A 10,889-nucleotide genomic window follows, 5' to 3' on the forward strand; every position below is an offset into this window, starting at 1 on the left:
GCTAAAAACTTTCTACTTTATCTACAGTTAGAGTCACGTTCGTTATCAGTTCGCATTTTATCGCTTTATGTATGTTTTTTTTTATTATTATATGATTTTCTAGGTAAATATTAATAGGTGTTATTATATTTTTATTCTATTTATTGCTACTTTAATGCTGTCTTGGGAAACAAATGTATATAATGTTCTGAATGAAAATAAATCTATTTATCTGTCTGTGTTCTCCGACCTCTCACATCTTCCAGTTCATTTCAAAGCTGCACATAACATTTTGATGACTTCTTGCAGCGATAAGTGAATACAGAAACGAGCGAGCAGACATCATTTTATCTGAAACTGATCTTGAGCGTTTCATTCATATTTTCTCTAATCTTTCTTCTTTTCTGCTTTCATAATTTAAAGTTGATAAGTAATATTTGGACTTTTTCCGTGTATCTAATTTTATGGGATAGATGACGTCATACACAAGTCTCTGATGAATTTTACATTATGTTTAATTAACCACTAGAGGGAGCAATTTTCATGTCTAAGATCAGTCACTCGGCGAGAGCGAGTGGGTTCTTGTGAGGCATGCGTGAAAAGACTGGCTGAACGTAAGTTGAAGAAAATTAGAATTCAAATTTGGCTTTAAAGGAAATCGACTACACTCAGTGATGGTAGCCTCGTGGCAAAAGATCTAAGAGGTCTAACTGGGTTATAAATGACTGTATTTGAGCTGATAGATAATCAGCCGAGAGTAGAGGATTGGATAAATGATCAATGTGGGTGACCATCATGTTAACATAGAACAGGACAAAAGGCAGCCTTAAATGTCCTTCAGGAAGCCTGGACAACTATTCCTGGAGACTTCTTAAATGGTAAATGGCCTGTATTTGTATAGTGCTTTACTAGTCCCTAAGGACCCCAAAGCGCTTTACACATTTAGTCATCCACCCATTCACACACACATTCACACACTGGTGATGGCAAGCTACATTGTAGCCACAGCCACCCTGGGGCGCACTGACAGAGGCGAGGCTGCCGGACACTGGCACCACCGGGCCCTCTGACCACCACCCGTAGGCAACGGGTGAAGTGTCTTGCCCAAGGACACAACGACCGAGACTGTTGGAGCTGGGGCTCGACCCGGCAACCTTCCGATTACAAGGCGAACTCCCAACAAGGCGAACTCCCTTGAGCCACGAACGCCCCCTTAAAGAAATTACCAAAAAAAAAAAAACTGCCTAAGAGAGTTCCGACTCTGCTGAAGAATAAAGGTGTTCATAACAAAATAACATAACAGTTTTATTTGTTACACATCTTACTCCTCTATTGTGCCTTAAAATATACCAGAAAAATGAATATGTATCAGAAACCATTTTAGGGAAAGTCATATTTTATTCAAAAACTTGCTGTTGCATGTACCAGGGTCACAAAACTGCTCACATTTATCAGATTTATCTGTATGTTGTGTTAAAAGTGGGAAAGTGGAAGAGACATCTCGTAAAATATTAATATTTAGCACTAAATTATTTAGACTTTAGAGATTCACTGGGAGAAGTATAAAATTCTGACTTAAAACACTTTAGTGCTCATCACTGCAAACACCATGTCTACTCAGCATACCCTAAAGTGTAAGCATGCTTTTGTGGTTTAAGCGGGGCAGCTGTGAGAGGAAACGGACACGTGTTTCACGCGTGCCAAATCCAGATCCAAATCCTTCCCTTGGACCTGGATCTTCTCCAGACAGCCTGTCAAGAACTGAGAGCCGACATCGTCGTCATTCTCACCTGAAAAGACAAAATAGATGAAGAAAACAATCGTCTTCACGAGTTACACAGAGCAGATCCTTTTTTTGTGTTGCTGCACAGTAATACAGGATTCGACTGAAATACTTTAAAGCTGCAGTCTCACCCAAAAGGCCTCCGATGGCAAGATGACCATCTCTCCAAGCTGATAAATAACCGGTGTTGCTCCCTGCACTGACTGAAAAATCAGCCGATGATTCTTCCTCATGTTTAACCACCCTCAGCGAATCCTTCAGAAACTTAATTTGGAGCCTCTTGAAAGTGTTTTTCATGGTGAACACCTCTTCTCTAGAGGTAAATGTGAAGTTCTGAATGCCAAATGGAAACAGAACTGTGACATACACTGATCTGTGTGTGTTATTTGCATGAAACAAACATCATTGCTAAGTTAATAATCCCGCTTTGAGGGCAAATACATCTGACTTATGTGGATACCTTAGTGTTATTATCAGCTACCACAGAGAACATGAGCTCCTCCCCATCAGCTTTGATGCTCAAAAGGGTCCCGTCCATCTGGCTGAAATCCCCCCACAGCTCAATATGGACCTCGTGATCTCCATCGATCTGGAAATCTGGGGAAAAAAGAAGAAAAAAGTACATTTGCTGATGTGTTGAGGCAGTTAAAACCACTTCTGATAAATACAAATTAACGTGCTGAATCTGATCAGGAATACCTACTTAGAAGTAGGAGAAATATTGCTACCCGAGATGCCATATCATGCATAAATGCAATATCCGGGCCAGCTGGAAAGCTTGTTATTGAATAAAGGAGTGTAAACACTTGCTCGTATCTGGGATAATTTAGCAGAGTGTTCCCACCTGAGGTGTTGAAAATGGCAAATCCTGTGCCAGGGAAGTAGCTGCCAGGTTGGATGTTTTCATAGCAAGGCTGTAGCTCGTCTGCCTCTGCCACCCATGGGGAGGTGAGGTTCAGCCAGTTGCCTTTCCGCACACAGCCATCCATTTTGGGATTGAACTAAAGGAAGAGGAGGGACGGTTCAAACATGTTCAAGAAGCTATTTTCCAGAGGTCTTGTGCAAGGAAAGGAAAACAGCATCTGGTCTATTTGCAGCTGAAGTGCAGTTTAAAACAAATGGTGCAAAATACACACAGTACCTGAAGAATCATCTTTTCTTTGCTGATCAGAATCCCGCCAAGGGCCAGTCGAAGTTTACCGTAAATGACTTCCTCCATCTGCTTGGAATGTATGCCCACCACCAGCCCGCCAGTGCCATCCACCTCCAGCTTTACAAATTTGCCCTGGTTGCTCACTTCCATCTTGGTGGCATCAAGAGAACAACAAACGGTACAGTTAGCCAGTTTTAAGATGAGCTGTTATGCTCATTTCCAGCATGTTTTCATTCTCGCGCTCTCAAGGAGCTCTTCATAATTTCTCATACGGAGCCTTGGAGCAGCTCCTGAGTTCTCTCCAGGCCCAAACCAGCAGTTTTAGCCACTCCCCCTTCAAGGCCACTCCAGCTTTCTTCTGATTGGCTGTCTCTTGCAAACAAACCACGAGGAGCAGATGGGTGGAATTTGTGTGCTCACAGCTGTTTTCCTTATATGACGATGACCATAATAATTTGCATATAAACTGACCTCAATATTTAATATGAACATCCACTACTGTGAGGATATATGTATATGTATGACAGAAAATAAGGAAAAGCATAAGGGGGTGAGTTTTTAAAAAGCAACATAAAGCAGTTCTTTAGCCAGTTGGAGTTCAACAAACTGATTTCCAAGTGATCACTGGATGCTTACTGTGTGCCATTTCCCGTCATTGAGCCTCGGGTTGCCCGCTACGCTGACGAGCACACCTTTGCTGATCTGCATCAGAGGGACGCCGTCTTTCAGCGACAAAATAAACCAGTCATCCCCGTTTTTTGTGTCTCCGTAGAAAATCAGACCTTCTGGGTCAAATGTCCGGAACTCAAAGGAGGATTTGATGCTGCGTGGCAGAATAAAGATACAGTAAATTGGAGTGACGGCTGCTCATTGGTGCATTAATAAGACAACCTGCTTATTTATCTTTGAATGATCTTAGAGAGCTCATGTACGCCTGTTCAGTAAAAACTGAACTTCAATGTCACGTTTTAATTTGAAATCCCAGAAGAATCATGTGCACCTTCTTGCCCACAGATGAGCTGCTGTGCAGGCTTGACGGTGCACTGATTTGCCCCATCGCACACGTACCTGCGGATCTCACTAAGGTTGACCGTTGTGTGGATCAGCGGCCTCCAGTCGTGGGTGTTCTGGCCCAGATTGACGGTAGAACTGCCCAGCACCTTTTTCTGGAAGACACAAGCTTCATCTTGCACTGAACTGACACTTAGGTCGTTACTCACAGCTTTTTATTACACGCAGCTCTAATTTATTGAACTCAGCCTCAGTATTTTACACTCAGAGATCTTCATTGGCTGCTCGTTAAAACCACATTAAACCGAGAGATTAAATTTATTCAGTTATTGATTCGACTTTTTAAAAAAAGCTGAACAGAGCAGTGTGCAGAAATTATTAAATGGTGATGAAGTGCCACATCACTGCATTTCATTGACAAGAGCAACCACACAACACTCACTTGTGGAGATGAACCATGTGTATGTACAACATTTAAGAGGAAAAACAAGTCTTGCTTTTCTTTTTGTGTTAGTAATTTCCCAAAACTGGGACAAAAGTAAAGTATTTCTTCTCTTATCTTAATTATGCTGATGCGTCCACAAACTGAGCAAATTGAGCAAAGTCTAAGCAAATGTTGGGATCCCCCCTCCCCCTTAGACTTTTATTCTTTAAAACATAACCTATGAGCCAACAAAGTAGATTTTTCTAGAAGAAAAAGATGTATCTAAATGATACAGGCAGATATTTCCAATCATCAGGAGCTGTAGCATGTAATTGTGCAGAAACAATATATGTCACTACAGTCATCCATGCTTCTGCAGAGAATCAGGGACTTCACTAAAGGCTGAAAAGGTGCATATAGATGATACTTCCTACGCACACACACCGAGTGCACATTTTAATTCTAGGCATTGTGCGTTGCACTAACATACCTTATCACCTCCGTTTTCCTGGCCCTCAGCTCCCCACCCCAGCAAAATAAGGCTCAGAGTGAGTAGTAGTGCACCTGCCATTGCTTTCCAAGTCATCCTGCAGCACATTCACTGACCCAGGCCTCGCCGCGTTCAGTCCCCACAGCCCACGGTTGGTCCAGCTACACTGCGGTGCAGATGGAGGTCGAGTTAGGATGAGGAGCAGAGAGATTGTGGAAAAGTCTGCAGTTCGCTGGTGTCTGCTGTCACAATTCCTGGGATCCAAAGGGCATATATGCCATGTTCTGGACAAGCTATCGATCCCTGAGGCTGGCAGGCCGCGCTGGTTGAGACCAGTGTTTGCAGAAATGCAGATGGCTGTGGGTGGTGAATGTGAAGTACAGCAGGCAAACAGAAGAAAGAAACTGTGGGGGGTTTTAAAGGGTCTGTTGCAATATTAGAAGTTAAAAAGTGTGTTTTTATCAGTCCATCAATCTTCCACACTCGTTGTTATTTGTGTAAGGACACGACTGCGGGCCAGGTGAGTGACCTTAGCGAACCCAGACACATGTGTTTACACATTACACAGGAACCTTGATTGACCGCTGCCAGCCATGACTAAGTGTGTGTGTAAAATGTTGCAGTGAAGGGGGAGAGAGAACTCAAAGTTCTTTTCTTCCGCTGCACACAATCAGGCCATGAAAGGTGGGAAATGCAAGATGAACAGCAAACAGGCCACAACTCTTCCCTGTCACACGCTCTCATACATACGAGCTGATCACAGAAGGTATCAGCACTCATCTAAATGAAGGGATTACTGATGGCTGCCGTCCATGCTGCTGCTTTTAGGGTTATGGCATTTTGTGTTCTGACATAATGGGACACTGTGATAGAGCCATTATTATTATTACTATGGTACCATCTATGTCTCCCTGCTTTCAAAAGCTACAACATGTGCTGTAGAAAAAAGGGATCTGTTCTTAGTCAAATTCAGCAGTTTGTTAGGCTTTAACCGAAACAACTATTTTCAGGAGACCACAACCATTTCCCAGACAATGACTGACTCATCCTTTTCATGAAGAGATTAAAGAGACAGTTTGAATCTCACTGAAATATTTCTCCCCCGAGGTTTAGTATTGTTTATCCATCAAGTATCAAGATTTTTCTCATTTGAGTGGCCAGTTTTGGAAATGTCTGCTTTCACTTTAATAAACAAGTAAGTGGCCTTCGTCTTGTGGTGTTTAAAAGACTGAAAATTACAAGGCAATCCAAGTGTTTATGAACACTTGGATAGCTTTACACATTTGTAAAGCCAAGAAAAAAACAAAGTGGCATTTGAGATTAAAGTCTCAAATTTGTGAGGAAAAAACACTAGGAAATTTACAAGAAAAAAGTTTTAGAGAAACAAAAATTGAAAAGAAATTCACAAACGCAGAAGAAAAAATAGGAAAACTCATGAAAAAGACATTTAGGTGAAAAAATGGTCAACTTTACAAGAAAAAACTCAAATGTATAAAGTAAAAAGGGCAAAGCTGCATTGCTTTACTTTTCAAGGTTAAGTTGAAATTTTTCATTTTTAAAAAAATGGGTTTAAATTAAAAATATGAAACTAAAAACAACAACAACAAAACAATACAAGAACAACAAATCTTTAGAAGAACTGGAGCTTATCTAATTTACCAGAAAGAAATGTTCGAGTTACCTGAGAAAAAAAATGTAAAAGAAAGTTCTGAGAGAAAAATACAAATGCAAATTTATCAATTTAATTGACAATTATAATAGCAAAGAATTTGCAACTTTGGGAGAAAAAAGGGAAAAATTCTGAGAAAAAAATGGTAAATGTACAAATTTACGAGGAAAAAGGAAAAAAGGATGAGGAGCAGAGAGATTGTGGAAAAGTCTGCAGTTCGCTGGCGTCTGCTGTCACAATTCCTGGGATCCAGAGGGCATATATGCCATGTTCTGGACAAGCTATCGATTCTGAGGCTGGAAGGCCGCGCTGGTTGAGACCAGTGTTTGCAGAAATGCAGATGGCTGTGGGTGGTGAATGTGAAGTACAGCAGGATACATATTGATACAGATTGTCCAAAGTTGATTTAAGAGAGACATGGTTAAAACCCCCCATTATAAAGTTTGGTGCGTCAGGAGAGAGCGCCTGCAGCTTCTGCACTACGTCTGAAATGATGCTGCAAGTGGAGGCGGGGTGAGCCCTCGGGTGAATGTAAACTACAGTAATAAAAAGTTAACTTCATGTTTTTTACGTTTTGTTTTTGACCATTTGATTAAAAAAGAAAAAATCTTGAAAAATACCACTCCGATTAACAGAACTGTTTTTTATTTTACTACTCAGATTTCTTTGGAACCTCTTTGTGTGCTGCTTCTAGACAGAAATTAGGAATGAATTATTTTCTGCTCTCCTTCTGTATCCTCTTATTATGATGACCAGAGAATAGTTAAAGGCATCTTCTGTAACTTTGCCACCTACAAGTTTGACCAGATCCCAACAAACTAAATGTAGGGCAAACGCTGTGTGTGACTGGGGTGAAGTGGGACATGTCAACATAGTTGAGAGGTCGCCTGAAATGTTTGTACAGTACACTAAAACGTACATTTTCCCAGATTTATTTAGCATACAGAGGTCAAATCTAACACACTTCCAACTCTCTTGCTAGGTAAACACAATGAGGATAAAAGGAAGCTTAAGCTTGTTCTTATGGTCTCACGCAACAGTATTTATATATTCCAATAAATTCCTTTTATTTCACTGTTATTTCATTACTCCATTTTTCAGTACATACTGCTGCTTCATTTTTCTGCAGTTCTTTCCATCATACTGAACATAATCTGCTAGCTTGTGACATTTTAGTGACGTGTAACTTTCCCTGATGAGTATGGCATTAGACAATCTTTTCCTGAGTATTATAAAAAAAAGACAGATTTTGGAACAGTGCATGTTCTGCAGAGCCAATCAAAATGTGGGTTATTGTCTCCCAAAACCCTGCACTATGATGATCCAGTGGTTCTGCTCCACTGGATACCTGAGATCATCCATCGAAAGCAAAAGACAGTGTGCACGTGAAAGAGAGCACAGGCAGGGCGGAGCGGGTGGAGAAAAGTTTCAGGGTGATTTGTGACAGGAGGATAACAACAAGAGTGACAGGGAGGTTTACAAGATGGTAGAGAGATCTGCTGTGATGTATAATTTGGAGATGGTGGGACTGATAGAAAGACTGAAAATGTGTGCATCAGACGGACAGCTCAGGCTGAGATGGTTTGGACATGTGCAGAGGTGGGACGGTGGATATACTGGACAAAGGATGTTGAAGATGGAGCTGCCAGGCAGGAGGAAAAGAGGAAGACCACAGAGGAGATTCATGGATGTAGTGTAAGTGGATCTGTAGAGGGTTGGTATGACAGAGGAGGAGGATGGAGGCAGATGACTTGCATCGGTGACTCCTGCGAAACAAGAAGTTGGAATGGCTGATAGAGAGGACAGGGAACTGCTAAGTCACAGATTTACAGCCTTTTTGAGCAACATGTCAAAATAAATACAGCGTTCATTGCAGTCAATACTTTTACGAGATTTTACGAGGAAACACTAAACTAGCGGCAACATACCGCGTCCACAGAGAAAACCAGGAAACATCGCTTAAAGCTCTAAAGATACCATTTTAAACTGTAAATTAACTTAGAACCTAAAGTTGCAGAAACTGTGCACTGTTACCAGCTGCTTCTCCTTTCAATTTCCCGCTACGTTGTTGTTGTTTTGGAGACGTTATTTCCGCATCGCAGGATGATTGGTCGTCTGCGTTAGATTCTGGACCAATCAGAAGGCATGACTGTGACTATCACGTGACCAATGAGTCATTGCTGTAGGCAGGCAGCAGGACGTCTGCGAGCAGCTTTCTCGCCTGCTCGCCTCTGCCCTCCACATGATAACGAGACCCTGAACTGTGCATGTCGGAGGATACTCGTCACACACCGGTGTTAATGGTGTTCCAGTTTAACTAGGTTTTAGGTTAACTGGTGATATTTATTTGCGCATTCCCCAGCAGTGTTGCCAATACCGATACTTTTAACCTATAAAAATCAGCTTATTCAGGGGAAAGCATGAATTATGAGATTAATCATCATCAATTTTAATGACCATTGTGATGTTTACTTTCCACAATTATTAGTTAACACAACAAAGTACAACTTTCAGATTTTTATGTATTTTGAAACTATTTTTTTTGTCAGCTTCTGTTCTTTAAATGTATTATAGGTTATAAATAAAACAGTCAACACGAAAAAAGGTTAAGATATTATTCATAGTGCACGTTTGAGTTCTTTTTTTTTTATTTCTGGGAACAAACACCGTAACAAACAACAAAAAAATGTAAAATGTTCAGTGAACTACACACGGAATTTAGAGGGTAGAAACAGAGTATAACTTAGTATTGATCCCATACCAATACTAGCACTGGTACTGATATCGATCCGCCCGCCTCTAGTTGCATCGCCTCTGTCAGTGCGCCCCAGGGTGGCTGTGGCTACAATGTAGCTGCCATCACAAGTGTGTGAATGTGTGTGTGAATGGGTGGATGACTGGATATGTAAAGCGCTTTGGGGTCCTTAGGGACGAGTAAAGCGCTATACAAATACAGGCCATTTACCATTTTACCATCCATAGATTCCTCCTTTTCAGTGAGTGGTCTCCGCTGCCTGCTGGCAAAACATACAATTTGGCAAGATTAAAAGACCTCAGTGGGGAAAGGCTGCTATCTCCAGTTGATTCAAATGCATACACATATTTTTGATGAATTTAAAATAACTGCCCTCCATCTGCCCTCATACCTGTGTGTTTCTGTGACATACCACGGATCAGCTCAGGGGAAACTAGAGTATACCTACATACATCTTACTTATCAGTGTAAGGTAATCGAAGTTGCTTGCTGGAAAACAACATCAATTGATGTTGTTTTGTAAAAAATAAGCAAATGTGTCCAATTTTGCACCAACTCAGACAGGTGCAAGCATGTGTTTACCCTCAGAGTAACTCATTTCATTTAAAAGTGATTTAAAAGGAGAAACTTATGAACACTGGGGAGCGTATCAGTCAGGATGGAAACAGGTCCAAAGTTCATAAAGGGACCAGGTCTGTGTGATTTTCTTACAGTGATAAGAAAAAGTGCTGTTTATTTCAGCACGAAACACACATGTCCCAATCAACAGTTAAATGCATCTCAGTGTTAATATCACCTACAGGCAACATTACAAAATAAACGGAGTGAATGAAGTCAGACTCGTACCTGCAGGTCTGTTTTTCCAACAGTCATGAGCTACTGTCATTGCACGTGTGTTAAAATCTAGGGATCACAGCTGATGTACAAAAGTACAAAACCTTCAGTGTGAAACAACAAAGAGTATTTAAATTCTTTATAATCCTAACAACTTTAAAAGATAGAAATACTTTATTAATGAATTCAAAGCATTTTTATTTCCCACCTTCTGAAGCCGCACAGTGGGGCAGGGGGATCCTTTGACGGGCCGGGATTTGGCCCCTGGGCTGCATGTTTGATACCCCTGATCTAGAAGGATAATTGGAGCTACGGATCAGAGGTCAAAACATGTCATTTTGATGTTGGAGTGATCTGTCCCTTTAATATGTTCAAAGGCAATTCATCTGTTACCTCACGTTTTAGGACTGGCTGTTCCTGGATAATCCACTGAGTGTCACTAGTGCTCATTCGGTGATGGTAATCTGTGATCAGGCTCAGGTTTCTTTCTCAGCAACCAACTAAGCTGACACGAATGATTAAGCAGAGACGCTACAGGTGAACGGTAAAGTCTTACTTTATGATGAATTCTTTGTTTCACCTTTTCCACAAATGCAGATTTCAGCATTTGCTTTTATTTTGTCGGGACGTTAGGATCAAACGTTTCTACAGAGGGGGTTTGTCGAGGAAAACACCGTCAGCAGGTGTGTTTTTAGCAGTAGAATGTTCTGTTATACAGGCCTTGGATGATATATGAAGCCCTGATTAAAAACAATCACAATATAGAAAATAAACTGGTTTCTCTCTCTGAG

General features: G+C 41.1%; 1 protein-coding gene across 1 annotated transcript; it reads right to left on the bottom strand.

Annotated features, from left to right (window-relative positions):
- Positions 1-1,357: 1,357 nt before the first annotated feature.
- Positions 1,358-5,227, bottom strand: shbg (sex hormone-binding globulin). Its single transcript, XM_026162112.1, has 8 exons — positions 4,841-5,227; positions 3,984-4,081; positions 3,552-3,738; positions 2,904-3,065; positions 2,607-2,763; positions 2,223-2,359; positions 1,894-2,095; positions 1,358-1,769 (listed from the first exon to the last, which is right to left on the bottom strand). Exons 1-8 carry the CDS (start codon positions 4,946-4,948, stop codon positions 1,633-1,635), a joined length of 1,188 nt encoding a protein of 395 aa, XP_026017897.1. The 5' UTR covers positions 4,949-5,227; the 3' UTR covers positions 1,358-1,632.
- Between the last annotated feature and the right edge of the window lie 5,662 nt (positions 5,228-10,889).

This window comes from Astatotilapia calliptera, chromosome 3 (genome assembly GCF_900246225.1).
Source record: "Astatotilapia calliptera chromosome 3, fAstCal1.2, whole genome shotgun sequence".
Lineage (NCBI taxonomy): Eukaryota > Metazoa > Chordata > Actinopteri > Cichliformes > Cichlidae > Astatotilapia > Astatotilapia calliptera.